Source organism: Sorex araneus, chromosome 1 (assembly GCF_027595985.1).
Source record: "Sorex araneus isolate mSorAra2 chromosome 1, mSorAra2.pri, whole genome shotgun sequence".
Classification (NCBI taxonomy): domain Eukaryota; kingdom Metazoa; phylum Chordata; class Mammalia; order Eulipotyphla; family Soricidae; genus Sorex; species Sorex araneus.
This window is the reverse complement of record NC_073302.1, coordinates 75,066,758-75,082,802: the sequence shown is the minus strand read 5'-3', so window position 1 is coordinate 75,082,802 and position 16,045 is coordinate 75,066,758. Positions and strand designations below refer to the sequence as shown.

The 16,045-nt window shown below is 38.6% G+C and overlaps 1 protein-coding gene across 1 annotated transcript in view; it reads left to right on the top strand.

The window, feature by feature from the left end:
• Positions 1-16,045, top strand: part of TRPM3 (transient receptor potential cation channel subfamily M member 3) — a 608,677-nt gene that overhangs the window by 282,509 nt on the left and 310,123 nt on the right. The window contains 1 exon segment of the mRNA XM_012932570.2: positions 12,742-12,955. Coding sequence (XP_012788024.2) covers positions 12,742-12,955 — 214 coding nt within the window.

Sequence of the window (16,045 nt, the reverse complement as noted above, 5' to 3'; positions counted from 1 at the left end):
GTCACTGGTGCCTCCTTGAGCAAATCTATGAACAACTGGATGACAGTGCTACAGTGCTACTCTGAATTAACTATGCAAAGGACTTAAGGAGAAGATAAAAGCAATAATTACAAGTTAACAGAGTCTGATTAAGGTGATTGACAGGTTGGGGAAGCAGAGCACAAAGAGGTTGCAAATAAACACAGAGGAATGGGAGCACTGTGGTGGGAGTAGCCCAATAAACCTAAACTCCCTGTGGCAATGCAGAAAGGACAAACCAATGTTATCCTATACTTAAAGAAAAGGCTGGAAGGATAATATAGCAGGTCAGGCTCTGGCCTTACATACACAGACCCAGATTTGATCTCTTAAACTCATACAGCATGGCCAGGAGAAATATCTGAGCTCAGAGCCAAGAGTAAGCCCTGAACACAGCCGGGTGTAGCCCCCAAACCAATGAATAAATAAAACTGAAGGCAAAGATTATGAGAAATTTCAGAGTAGTGAATGCAGAGCATTAAACCACATCCACCACCCTCCTGAAGAGTGTCACTGCCCTGGTCACAGCCCCGAGAGCTCTAAGGTTACGTCTGGTTGCCCAGGGAACCTCAGAACATCCAGAATGAGGGACACTTTTCTCTATTCTAATAAGATAAAGGAAGGCCCACTTTCTTTGTTGATTACAACCAAATATTAAACAGTGGTTAATCTCAACCATTTATCTAGACACAAAGAGCGTTTTGTCCACATTGAAAATCTGCAAACTTGGCCCTGGAATTTTTTCTCTCTAGTCAAAGGGTGAAATGGCCCTTCAATCCAATGTTTTGTTTTGTTGTTAGGAGACTGTTAATGCTGTGCTTAATGGTGGTTTCTATACATCTTAGCCTTTCCAGCAACTCACCATGCAATTGGATAAAGGGAAATCAGTAACTACTGTCTGTTGAAAGAGTGATCGTATATGGACAGAAAAGGCATGTTTAATTATTCAGCAAGCTTAAGATAAAACAGACTCACTAACAGTATGTTCTTGGTCCCCTGCTCCTGTCAAGAATGATGTTTCGGAGACAGCCTCACAAGTAGTGCTCAATGGGCACAGAGTTCATTCCCAGTGATACTGTCAACCTGAACAGCAATTATGTTCTGTGGCCTGAGAATATGATGCTATGTAGATCCTGTGGTACCAGGAGCACGAAGGCCACACAGCAGTGCTTGAGAGGTCAGATGAGGTGGTTTTCAATTTAGAAGTTCAAAATATCTGGTGGGGCTATTACACATATACCTGTATACCCTTGTATATACATCTATCCCTGTTCAAGAAGCACTCTCAAGAAATTTCCTTTACGTGGGTGGGATAGAAGCTAGATATCTAATATTTTAAAAAAGATATCCAATGTTATTCTACTGTTTATCCAAGCTTAAAAATATTAAAAAGACAGAGAGTAAGGGGCACAAGGGGTAAGGCACCTTCTTTGCATGTAGTTCCATCTACCACAGCCCTGGTTTGAGTCCCCATACCACAGATGGTCCCCCAAATCCTGGCCAGGGATCAGCTCTGAGAAGAAAGCCAGGCATAGCCATTAGCAATGCCAGGTGTAGTCCCAAATTTTTCCATTTAAAATTTCAAATGCCTAATAATCCCAATCCCTCTTTTTGACAGAAAATTAGAGTCCAGAATAGAATTTTTCCCCTAATACTCCACTATTATTTCTAATAGTCCACTACTATTTCTAATAGTCCACACACAAAATATTTTTTTTCTAATAGAAAATTTTTTTTCTAATTTTAACAGCCAAGTTTCTTCTGGAACTAAATCTCCTTGAAATTCCCCATCTGTTCTATTTCTTCTCTGTTGTGTCTACCTGGTACAGACTATAATAGATGTTTTAAAAAATTGTTATACTCCTAGTTCTTTCATATCAGTTTAGGAAACTTTGTTGTAGAATTATAAAGTCACTGTTAATAAAGCAAATCAAAAGGTGTTAGGAAAAAACAAGGTGGGGAAGAGTTCTTTATGAAATGAAAACTCAGGATAATAGAACCATTTTTTTTCCTGAGCCCCGTTGAGTACTTTTTATATCTCTGCTATCCTCATTTCCTGGGCTTGAGAGGCTTTAATGTAATAGCAATGAAATCAGCATCTTTCAAACTTTCCAGAGAGAAATTGATAAGAGAAGATGTTCAAAAGTAGCCATGAGCAAAGAATTTTCACTCCCTTTGCCTCTCTCCACCAAACCACATTTCACCAAATTTCATGTCCATAATCCCCACCCCAAGGTAGTTTTATCTCTTGGAGATGCTGGTCATTAATAAAAATGCCTCATTAAAAAAAAAGGGGGGGCACTGGAGCGATAGCACAGCGGGTAGGGTGTTTGCCTTGCATGCAGCCAACCCAGGTTCGATTCCCAGCATCCCATATGGTCCCCTGAGCACCACCAGGGGTAATTTCTGAGTGCAGAGCCAGGAGTAACCCTTCTGCATCGATGGGTGTGACCCAAAAGCAAAAAAAAAAAAAAAAAAGAAGAGGCGAACTAAGGGGGAAAAATACCAAGACACCAAAACTTTAGTTTCAGGTAACAAGCATATTCTGTTGGCTAACATGTAACTTTATGAAACTGCTTAGAGTACAATAGCAATATGGCCTGACAACAGTCATTGAGTCTTTTTTGTCCGTGACTAAAGCCATAGGAGTTCTAGAAAAGGAAGCAATACTGTGCTTGATTAGACAGATCTTATTTGCTTACTAATCATCTCTTCTAATTGTTGCTGAGCTGACGTGCAGACTAGGCAAGATAACCTAATTAAGGACTTGTATTTAAACCTCTCAAATCACCCACATAATTCTCCTCAGGTTTTCCCTTGCTATTTACTTTACTTATTTGATCGGGTTGAGCCCTTTATTATAGCTTCTATGTAACTTGATAATTACTTCTCTTCTAGGCCTCATGTCCACACTTATGAGTCAGTCAGAATTAAAATCTTGTTCTCTGAGCCTGTGGGTGGAGGGTAATGAGAGGGGGTGAGAGGGAGTGGGACAGGCTGTGAGGAAGATACTGAGCTAGAAGCTATCAGTTGCCCCTAATAAGTATCTTCACCCTTATACCTTTATGATGCTGTGAGATTTTATTTTATTTTTTTAATTTGGCCTGTGTTATACAAATTTGTTTTGGGTCTCATCACTGAATGGCACACAGAAAATATAAAATTAAATAACTCCAGCATTACAAAACAAGATAGTAATCACAGACCATGACTAGGAAGCAACTTTGCATAAGCAGGATAAGATATTTGAGGGGTTTTTATAGTCACTTCATTTATTTCCAATTTTTACCTTGTACTCTAGCTGTTGAGGTGGCAGTAACTTTGGAAGGCATTTTTGAGAGAGAATAAAACTGGAATTTATTACTTAAGCTTCTGATCCCTAACTGTAGGTGACAGAGCTGGAAGAACCAGTTCATCTCCAGAAAATCCAACCAGCATTTTTTCAAATTCTCGTTGTTTGCTTCTAGAAAATTTTATACTTAGAACCCCTGGAGTGTGTCCATATTTGAAACAAAGTTTTAGATTATTTCTAAGTGTTTGATCTAGTATATAAACACCAATCCCCTAGAAATACTACCATTTAGTATTGAGGAAGTACAAAATAACATAAAAAAAATTACAATGTTATTTTCACTTCCAAAGTTTTTGTGTTATCAAGCTGAGAAGCCAGTGAATGTCTGCATTCCAACTATTTTTATTCGAGGGAAATTTTACCCATATTAAACCACCATAAGCATTAAATGTCCCTAAACCAAAGGTTTTGTGGACTTTAAAGCTTATATAAGCAAAATTGTCCCAACAGTCTGATATGACATATTTTGCTTAACCCCAGTTTTAATTAAAAGTGCTCACTCTTTGTGGCTCACTTGGCCACAGAAAGTTTGGAAATGAAATGATGCTTGTTGCCTGCTCAACAGAAAGCAAAAAGGTGCAAGTCTTCCATGACAGGGTCAGAAAAAAGACATTAGAAATACTGTGAAGAAAGATTAAGCAGGAGTGGCATTCCATTACTCAGAACAAGTGCTACTTAGAAAGACCAATTGATTATTTCCAAGAATTAAAGATGGCTTTGCAGTATTGGAGAAATTTTCATTTGCCGTTTCCAAGAGCATAGCTAGATCAATTATTTTTCTAGAGCTGTTGTTCCAAGAGCACAGCTAGATTCACTGTATTACAGTTTCATTTATAAAGCTAGGCAAAATTATGTGGTAAAAATCTGGGGCAAAGGAGTAACTGATTAATTACCAGAGACAAATTGTTCCACATATGCTCAAGTTTAGAATACTAAAAGTTTATTACTGTGATTTAATTAAACAATGTCAGTCTAAATAATACTATCTCCTATCCCAGACTTTATAACTACCCATGCTGGAAGTTATAAAACAACACTGTGTGGTTTGTGACACATTTCTGATCTCCAAGTTTAGTTCAGGGGTGAAAATAAAGTGAAATCTTTGATGTTAAGTGATAACATTTCTAAAGATGAAGCAATAAGAGTGATTTGAGTAAAATTTGCGGTGATGGACTAGAGATAGTGCAGTGGTAAGGCACTGCCTTCATCACTGAGCTGACCCAGGTTCGAGCCCTGGCCCTGGGTTCCTTAAGCACTGCCATGAGTGATCCCTGAGTAGAGGAGTCAAAATAAGGTGGTCTGTAAACCAAAGAACAAAGCTGCAGTGAAATTGTCTACTGAGTAAGAAGATCTGAAGCACCATGCAGGGTAAAACCTGAAGAACTCTACTTGTCCGAGCACTCCACCCTTCCAAACAAAAGAAAATCTCCAGTTTTCTATAACACTCATACTGAATTTCTTTTTCTAAGCTTGTGGTCTAGAATTCAAAGTGTGTTTTCTTATAAAGATCAAACTGTATTCATTGGCCTTAGGGACACCTAATAACTGATCAAATAGTGCAATTTCCACTAGAGTGTACCTCTGTTGTTTACAGAGCATTCCTGCAGCCTTTTTCTGAATATCATTAGCTCATCACCCAGCCTTTCTGCTCCTTGGCACCTACACTAGTGATAGAAAGGGAAAGGGGAAGATAATTTCACGTGTGGGTAATTTATTTGAGCCCAGTTTATCTCTAGAAATTAAAAATTGAGGAACTGGGGCCCAGAGAGAGCTTAAAGGGCTCAAACATTTGCCTGGAAGGTGCTCGGTCCAAGGTTAAACTCCGAACACCTCTGAGCACTCTTGTGTTTGACCTCGGAATCTCCAACACCTTGGGTCCTGCCAGGTTGCATTACCATGGTAAACCATCAGACATCAGAGCCAGACTGAGTTTCATCAGGATTGGCCTCTGAGCACTGCCCAAGAGCTTTCCCTGCAAAAATAAAACTGAGGAACTGAGGGCAAATGGGTGGAGGATGACTTATAACTAGAGCAGTGGTCGGATTTTTTGACTCTGGACAAGTATTCTCTACCAGCATCTACACAGTTACTCCCCAGATAACCCAGAGTTAAGAAACCAAGATTTGTTTTATAGGACAGACTAGTCAAAGAGCAAAAGTCAAGTTATTTGCATCATTATCAGCAGAAGTAATTTATAAGGTGAACATTTATAACCTTTTACTAATCAGCAAGTATCGATGTTTCTACTAGGCACTTTCCATACATTAACCTTCACTGTGTCGTGTGGTATCGTTCCTGTTACACAATCAAAATCACTTGGTGAAGTGATTTCTAGATCTTGTATCTAATATTCTAGTGTGAGGCTGAACTTGATAGGAAAAACAGAAATGAGAGGCACATGTCTCCACATTGGAGTGATTAATGCCCAGGGGACAAAATTTAGTGTGTGCAATACGAAGGCATCTAGTAATTAATGAGTTCACAATTGGATGATCAAAATTGCTTATCTTGACAAGTAAACTAGCTTCTAATTTCAAATCACATTGACCATGTAGCAGAAATTGATTAAACACTCAGGACATAACCTCTGATGACCTAGACGTTGTCAGTTCAGCACTTGAATCTTGAGTTAGCACTTGAGTCTTGAGTATTACAAGTACCTGGAGAGTTTCTAAAATCATTAAAAAATAAAAGTTTCCAGATAATCATAAAGTGTGATTTTATCTTAGTTTTTAATTAGTCTTCTCTCCCATTAACTTGAGTTTTTATATGATGACATGAACAAAAAGTAACATTGATTTATTTAAATATTTCCCTCTTCCTTAAAAAAAATAAACCTTTCTTTTCTTCTCTAAGGACACAGTAAATCACAAACAATAACAGACATCAAAAGAGTCTTCAATATTTGTCTTATTTTTTAGCTTCTGTAAAATTAGGGGTGGAATGTAGTGATTCAGGTATTCCTTGTATAAGAATTAGACCTGGACAAAGATTTTGGTAGTTGGGGAAACCTTACTAATGGGTGCACCTTCCAACTTGCGTCTAAGGAATTTCCTACTTGTTTTCACCTGAGTAATTCTTTCAGTGTCACTGTTTTCTCTTTTATTTTTACTTTGTTTTAGAATATTGCATTCTTGATTTCAGTTGGCTCAATGACACACACAAAGCACACCATTTAAAATCTGTGGATCCAGAAAGTGTTATATATAACCCTTTCTATTCATGTGGCCTGGGTGGCTAGTTGGAAAATCAAAACCTCAAGCCTCACTCCAGATCTTTAAATCAGAACTTGAGTTGTTCACAAAATCCCTGGGTAAGTCAAACATATTAGGACAAAAAGAGAAGCATAACCAAAGGCCAGAGAATCAGCACAATCAGCCTTGTCCTGCTCGAAGCCAAGCATGGTTTCCCATGAGTCCCACCTAAGTGAGACTGAGCACAGCCACGTGTGTCTCAGAATTCAGAAGCAAAATTGAAGCACAGCCCCACCAGGAATTTCCACTGTCACTGTAGCCTTAATTATGGACTAGATCGTTTATTAGTTACTTCATAGTGACTCTGAAATCCCAGTCATTCACCTTCCCTAGGTTTAGATCAAATCTGTAAAGTGGAAAAATTTAATAAGATGATTTCTTATCCCCATGTGCTAAGATATTTCTGGGCTTTCTTTTTTTAATTTCTAAGATTGTAACCACTTCATAAGCACTTTGAAAAGACTTAGCAAAAGTCATAGTTAGGTCAAACATGGACACTTTTCTCAAAGATCTGGATGCCTAAAGAGGCAGATTCAACACAAAATATAAACAGGACCTCAGAATGAGCTTTAATTCTCCAGAAAAGTCAAATAAATGCCTTTGAAGGAAAAGAATGACAGATGCAAAAGAGACAGAATTTCCTTGGACTTGGGAAACAATACTAGCCAAAAGAAAGGAGTAGAGGGAAGCATCTAAGAAACTAGCATAAGGCTAAAATTTGGAGGGACCTTAACAGGTATAATGGGAGTTCACATATGCAATTCAAAGGTGAAATCATCAAAAAGCCAATAAAGATTGCCTTGTTGGTTTAAGAAGGCACAAAGAGACCTTGTTACCAGAATGCAAACTGATATCCTTGTAAATAGAATTTGTTCTGCAATTGATCACTGAAGAGGGAAAGATCTCATTGAAAGCAAGGTTTTGTGACTAGATCATTGCAATTTGGATACTTACTCTATGATCCAGAGCTGTCCCTTAATATTACAAATTAGACTGCTCTTATCACTTCATGTTTATAATCAATTTTGGCTTAAATTTGATGTACATTACTTATATGCTCTTTTGCAATTCTGAATTCTTGGAATTACATGGCAAATACTTGTAATTCCAAGTTATGTATGACATCCTGTGTCATGTATTTGGGATTACATAAATTTTTCCAGGATTCAACGGGACCACCAGAAGCAGAGATCCTGTACCTGCTATCCCCCAATCTCCAATGACCCAGGGATCACACCCATAAGCCACACCCTGCCATACCCTGCCAGCACCAGATAAGCTCCTCATCAGCCACCCTCCAGATCTCAATGGCTGCTCCTCCCAGATGGGAGTATAAAATGAGTCCCCCATAGCCATGCCACCAGACTCTGCACCAGGCTGTTTTCACTGGGGGGGGGGGATGTTAGGGGGTGGGGCAGAGAGGGGCGGGTGAGAACCTTCCCCACCCCAAGGGACCCAGCCCCGGCAGCCGACCTCCACTACCCAACCACCGCCATGCTCCAGGCCACTTTCCAGATGCTCCGGCCGAGCCTCATGCATGAATGAAATCCCACAGAACCCAGATAATGTGGAACTTTGTGACCTTTTACTCTGGACTCAATGGGACCTAGATGCAGAGATCCTCTCTGCCACTCCCTGCAGGCACCAGACACATTATAAGACACTTCCTACACTTCCTACACATTTTCCATAATTACCACACCATATTTGATGGATATATATATATACACACACACACATGTATATGCTACTCAGAGAGCCCAGCAAGCTACCGAGAGTATCCCGCCTGCATGGGCAGAGCCTGGCAAGCTACCTGTGGCATATTTGATATGCCAAAAACAGTAATGATAGATCTCATTCACCTGACCCTGAAAGAGCCTCCAATCATTGGGAAAGATGAGTAAGGAGAGGCTGCAAAATATCAGGGCTGGGAGGAATAGAGACGTTACTGATGCCCGCTCAAGTAAATCCACAAACAATGGGATGACAGTGATTCAGTGATACAATGAACTTTTGCCTGATTCCCTAATTTAATTAGGGAGTTATAAATTCTAACTGTTCGAGGCCGTGGGACATCTTATAGCGTACTTCTCCCTCTGAGAGAACTAGGAGGCTAACGAGAGTTTCCTGCCCACATGGAAGAGCCTTGCAAATTCCCTGTGGCATATTCATATGCCAAAACCAGTAACAATGCTGGGTCTCATTCCCCTGACCCTGAAAGACCTCCAGTGCGGCATCGCTGGGAAGGATGAGTAAGAAGAGGCTTCTAAAATCTCAGGCTAGGATGAATGGAGACGTTACTGAGACTGCTCAAGAAATTTCACAATCAACGGGATGATGATGATGATGATGAAATGTTCACAATATCCTCTTTTCTTTTAAGCTTTTTGGGTCACACCCGGCATTGCACAGGAGTTACTCCTGGCTTATGCACTCAGGAATTACTCCTGGCAGTGCTCAGGGGACCATATGGGATGCTGGGAATCAAACCTGGGTCAGCCGCATGCAAAGCAAACACCCTATCCACTGTGCTATTGATCCAGCCTGTGCTCGTTTTTCAAAAATGTGTTTTTGCAACTAAAGGATCCAAACTGACAGATGAAGATAATATCCATTTTCTCTACCCATTGTTGCTGTGTGAGCAATAAATCCTTGACCAATAACTATTTTTTTTATAGACAATCTGTCTCTTTCTAGCCACTTTCAAAACTTTTCCCCCTCCTTTCTGTGTTCTGAATGGTGTGTGTCTGGGTATGATAACTTTGTATTTATCTTGCTTGAATTCATTGAGTTTTCTAGATGGAAAGCTGCTGTCTCAACAATACTTACGACATTTTCTGCAAATATCTATTAAAGTTTGCATCTTCCCACTATCTCTTTTACATCTATTCAGAATTCTGATTTACCTTCAAATAATCAAATTTTCTTTTATGTTTACAATTATTTTGTTTTTCTAAGTTTATTTACTCCCCCCTCCCACCCAGCAGCCACAACCCCTGTCATAAGTGCATCTGATTTGTAGGTTATTTATCAAAAGTGTTTTTAATTTAAATTATTAGATTTTCATATCTTGAGTTGGGGGCAAGGTGTGTTTGTTTACATTAGAGGCCTGTGGTTATTTGTTGCTTTCTCTTAATCCTTATTTATAGATGCAATTTTATTTGTATTATTTTTATGTGGCGGGGTCTGGGGAATATGTGGTATGGAAGATCAAGCCTCAGGCTCCTGAATGTGAACAATGGACCATTTGGACCTTCACGGTGGCCCTTGTTTATTTCTTTTTAAAAAGAGCGTATTAGGACCAGAGCAATAGAACAGCAGTAGGATGGCTGCCTGGTGCACAGCCAACCAGGTTTGATCCTCAGCACCACACAGTCCTCTGAGCCCCACCAAGAGGGATCCCTAAGCACAGAGCCAGAAGTAAACCCTGAGCAACGCCAGGCATGGTGCCCCCACACAAAAGAGAAGCATACTAAAGATAATCATTTTAACTTCTTTGATCGTTTAAAGAAGATTTGAAGACTATAGTCTACTACCTATTATTCTTCGTTGTTGCTTGGTTTTGTTTTAGCTCCTTGATTGCTGCTTCACTTCCTTATGTAATTTTTAGTTTTAATTTTTTTCTATGAAATGCTATTTTCTCATGAAAATTATATGAGTCTTGCATGATGCTTCATTCCTTCAAAAGTATTTGTGCTTGTGCCCATTAGTTTTCTGGGGCAATTCACTATACCCTCCCAGAACTGTTTCACACTGAATCCTCTATCTGATGTTTCTTTTTTGTGTGTGTGTGTGTGTTTTTTGGTTTGTTGGGGGGCGATGCACAGGGGTTATTCCTGGCTCATGCACTCAGGAATTACTCCTGGTGGTGCTTGGGGGGACCATATGGAATGCTGGGAATCGAACCCCGGTCGGCCACTTGCAAGGCAATGCCCTACCCGCTGTGCTATTGCTCCAGCCCCTGTTTGATGTTTCTTAATCCACACTGAAAGCACAAATAGCAATCAAACATGTGAGGGCGTGCTCTTATTAAATAATCAAAGGGAAACTACTTCTCAGCCCACGTAAAATCAAAGTCAAGAAAGGTAGATTACCTTGCCTATTCCTTTGGTTCGTAGTTGGTTTTTCTTCCTTATATTAGAGATTTTTTTATCTTTGATTTTTTTGATATTTGAGTTTTCTTCCTTATACTAGACTTTTTACTTTTCTCCCTTATTCTAAAGAGTGAAGCCCTTTGAAGTGGTCCAGTTGAAGAGGGACACTTCATTCTTCAGAAAAGCAGAGTCTCTTAAGAGTTTAGGAGAAGCCTTTGGAGCTAGCACCTGGTTCAGTCCTTCCTTCTATTCTATAGTTCCAGCTTCTATTTTTTCTACAAATCTAAATATTTTGAATTTTTCATCCTAAATCAGCAATGTATTTTAAAAGACTACCAAATCTAAGTGCTTGATAGTTCAGTTGTTTTCAGCTAGAGATTCCAGATTTTGTATAATTAAACTGAGACCTACATGAGTATACATTACAGTTGCACAAATGTTTAATATTGTTTGTGGCTTTTTATTCACAAATACTTATTATTATAAATTTATATGTGACTGTACCTAATAATATCTGGATACCTGCTTACATTTCAATTTTTTTTCAATTCCTCTACGAGAAAAATTGAAATGTCTCCTGCCTCTCTTCTTTGAATATAAAGAAAATACATGCATTTATGATAGAGTAAAATGAACACATATACTGTTACCTTCCTTTAAATTCTCATTAAGTTGTATAAAACTGTAGGCTTTCACAACCTCTAAAAAGAATAGGGTCACAGACATAGAAAGATTGCACTCATCTGTGGAATATAAAATGGCAGAGTAGGAGATTAATACCCAAGAATAGTAGTTTATAATACCAGGAGGTTGTCTCCATGGCTTGGAAGCTAGCCTCACACGCTGGGGGAAAGTCATCCCAGATAGAGAAGGGAGCACCAAGTAAAATGTGATTGGAAATCCCGAGCGGGGAGGGAGATGCACGCTGAAAGTAGACTAGAGACTGTACATGATGGCCACTCAACACCCCTATTGCAAACCACGACACCCAAAAGGAGAGAGAGAGAACAAATTGGAATGATCTGCCACAGAGGCGGAGTGGGGTGGGGGGATGGGATAGGGGTGTGGGAGGGATACTGGGTTCATAAGTGGTGGAAAATGGACACTGGTGGAAGGATGGGCTCTCGAACATTGCATGAGGGTAAAACAAGCACAAAAATGTGTGAATCTGTAACTGTACCCTCACTGTGACTCACTAATTTAAAAATAAATAAATTTAAAAAAATAAATAAAACCAAAGGACAGTAGAGCCAAGGGCCAAAAAGACTGCTCCACAGTTGGAAGTCTGCCTCATGATCTGGGGGAGAAGGCAGACAAAGGATCACTAAGTGAATGATGGTTGGATAGATTGATTAGGATGGGAGATGTGAGCTGAGAGTAGATAAAGGACCAAACATGATGGCCTTTCATTATCTGTATTGCAAACCATAATGTTCCTAGGTAGAGAGAGAATAAAAGGAAAATTGTCTGCCATAGAGGCAGGGAGAAGGGTGGGACAGTAGAGTGGGGGGATACTGGGGACATTGGTGTTGGGAAATGTGCACTGGTGGGGGGATGGTTGTTTGATCATTGTATGACTGAAACTCAATCATGAAAGCTTTGTAACTGTAGCTCACGGTGATTCAATAAAAATATTTTTTTCTTTAAAAAAAATAATAAAGCAACCTTCATTTTATCTAAAAAAAGAATAGGGTCACAGAGACAATTACATCTAGGCCCAGTTGTTCTTAAAAGGACTACTTATACTGAAAATATTAGAAACATTTGGGCTCTTGCACAAAGGTTAATTTTGGTAAAATATAAACCTTTAAGTACCCAATCTTGTGACAGGTGTACTTTAGAAAATTTAAGAAAACCTTTTAAAATAGTGAATTCCTTTGTCTGATAAAAGCTCTTTAGGTAAAGCTAATGATTCATCCTTCTTCAAACATCTGATTTTATATGTAAAACATTTTCTTCAAATAGTGACATACAGATCTGCCATCAAACCTATCTCCCTAATTAGTGGTTGTTCTTCTTCTAGTATGTGCGAGTATCTTTTGATACAAAACCGGATCTTCTCCTGCACCTGATGACCAAGGAATGGCAGTTAGAGCTTCCTAAGCTTCTCATCTCTGTCCATGGTGGCCTCCAGAACTTTGAGCTCCAGCCAAAACTCAAGCAGGTCTTTGGGAAAGGTCTCATCAAAGCAGCCATGACAACTGGAGCATGGATATTCACTGGAGGGGTTAACACAGGTAATTGTAAGTGGACAAAGAAAACGTAAGGTCATGAGAACACTTTGACTAAAATCACTTTTCCTGAAATTAGACATGTTTATTCAATTTCTTCTGCTATCCATTGGGTCCAGAATTGCTGTTTATCTCTTCTTATTGCATCTTCATTCTTTACCTAACTGATAACTATACTGTTATTTCTCAATCAAAAATCACTTATACATAAGAAACGGTTTGAAATACTTAATACTTGGTTGTATAGAAACTTTTTAAATCAATAATGAAATCTCACAGAGTATTTTCAATACCTAAATTTTATAAATAAATACTCAAGAATTCCTTAAATAACCTTTGCTCTAAATTAAAGTTCTACCTCTGTTCTTTAAATGATTCTAACTTTGATGCAAATAGCTTTATTTTTTGGTAAAATACCCTTTCCACTTAGGACATAAATTGTGACAGTAAAATATGGAAATTGTGTCTATTAGTCGAGATATCTTATTAAATGATATCTGAACCAATGAAAGACACACCCATTCCAAATTACAGTTTTTTCTATCTGCCAAATGAATTCCTACATAGTGATACAGGCAGGCTGCCAAATCATTTCTCGGCAAACCCACTTATAGTTAAGTGCTTCTCTGCTCTGTAGAACATGATTAATTTCACAACACAATACAATAATCACAACAGACATTGAGATGGATATCTGTAAATTATTTTCAGTATTTTCCCCTGCCTGAGTTAGAAGTACCAATTGGAAGAATACAAGTCATACTGCAGTAAGTTCATTCAAACTTGATTTAAGACTCAAAAGTCTGTTTATGGGAGCACATTGTAGAAAGTAGGTCACAGCCCTGGACCAACCAAATAAAATGTTAGATGAATAATGTTTGGGCTTATAATTTGGATGATGCGTAAGGAAGATCTACCCTCAAATCACCAATACCTAGAGTCTGTGAAGATTCAGTGCACAATTCCAGTGTTACATTTTAATAGTGTACCTTGCTTCATTGCCCTTCACTTTTGTTTGGGAGTGGGGGGTGGGAATAAGGTCACACATGGCTGTGTCCAAGGCTTACTTCTAGCTTTGTGCTCAGGGATCACTCCTGGAAGTGCTCAGGGAATAAGATATGTTGCTGGGAATTGAACCTGAGTCAGTCATATACAGGGCAAGTGCTTTACCCACTGTACTATCTCTCAGGCCCCTCATTTTGCCTTTCTCTGAAGTCATGACACCATCTATAAACTAAGATTCTAACATTTCATATTCAGTCAGCTCTTTACTGTATATCCTCTATCAGTCAAATATCTACTGACATGTTTTATTTTGCATTTCAATAATTATTTAGGATTTAAGCTGTAACTTCCAATCTAGCAAGCAATATTGTCTATGATTTTTCAGTCTTTTGACTCATGGAGTACTCTGCATTTCATCTAGAAACCATCTCAAAATTCCTAATGGCTCAAAAGAAAACATTTTTTCTGGAACATTGTTAAATATTTTTATGATTATGAGATTTCAAACAGTATCAAAAAGTACAGTTACTCTGAAAAAAATAAAGTACAAATATTCGGACCCAAGAGTTCTTCTCTGAGTTCAGTGCCAATTCAATGCCATAACCAAAGAAAGCTTCCAATGGGGTCATGCGCGGGTAAGTAAAAGTAATTGTAGAATAATGGCAATTGGAGGGTCATATCACAAAGTTTAATTTCTGCTCCAGGACTTGCCCCAAAAGGAGTTCTGCATATTAAGGGGGTGGGGGAAGGTACTCATAACAGTGCTTTACATTTGCATTTATTTTAACTTGGAAGATTCACACATAAGTTAGTAAATGGAGTTAATATTCTTCTCAATATCCCCAGCATACCTCGACATGAATTAATGGCTCTTTACACTAATTTGTTATTTGACCATTTAAATGCTATTTTGCGTGGTCTTATAAATATTTCAGATTACATTGTTCACACAGATTTCTTCTTTCTCATAAGAAATGACTGAGTTAAGTGCATGACTTCTGAGTCTTTACTCTGTACAAACCCCAGAGACTGATGGAGATGCATAAGATAATTAACCTCCAATTTTCCTCTTGAGAAAATTGACTTATCAGAAGAACACCCTCATAATTGTGTTTAAGATATGTTATGTAATATAGTGACCTATTCAGGATATGCAAGTTGCAAACCTGTTCAAATCAGACAAAAACCTATCTAACTATGTTTTTATAGAAGACATGGCACTAGGGAGCTGGAGAGATAGTACAGTGGGTATTGCTAACTCTCTCGTGACCTGCGTGTGGCCAAACCTGGTTTTGGCACCTCCTTATATAGTCCCCTGAGATTCTCCAAGAGTAGTTACTTCAGAGCCAGAAGTAAGCCCTGAATGCCACTGAGTAATTCCAAAAATGAAAAAATTGGGGGTTAGGGGGGTAGAATATAATCGTTTCCTAAAAGAATGAATGGAACTGTGATAAGAATAAGCAATTCCTCTTCAGAATATATTTTATTGCTTTTATAAAAGTTATCATTTGAAAGGGAGATTGAATAATTATAAATTGTCTTATTTAAATTGTTGAGAAAATAAAAAGCGAAGTTCCCTGTGATCTTTCTTCAGAGTATAAATTCACTTTACTTTGGGCTTGTTTTTTCCTTGTTCTCTCTGGGAGTCCCATATTCTCAGAATTAGCATCCTTCCTCACTAAAACTTTTTCCCATTTATAAAGGAAGAAAAAAGAAATAGGTTTGTTACCCTTTTTTTTTTGCTTTTTGGGTCGCACCCGGTGATGCTCAGGGTTTACTCCTGGCTCTGCATCTCAGGAATTACTCCTGGCGGTGCTCGGGGGACCATATAGGATGCTAGGAATCGAACCTGGGTCAGCCGCATGCAAGGAAAATGCCCTACACACTATGCTATTGCTCCAGCCCCTGGTTTCCTACCCTTTTATAAACTAAATTTCCTCATTTTTAAATTGGTGAGGAAGGCCAGGGTGATGGGAAAGGCCATATAAAGAAGAAATAATTAACATGGGTATTATTTTTTCTTTTTCAAATTTTATTTTTATAAAGTTGTTCACAATAATTTGTTGCATTTAATATTCCATCACGAATTCC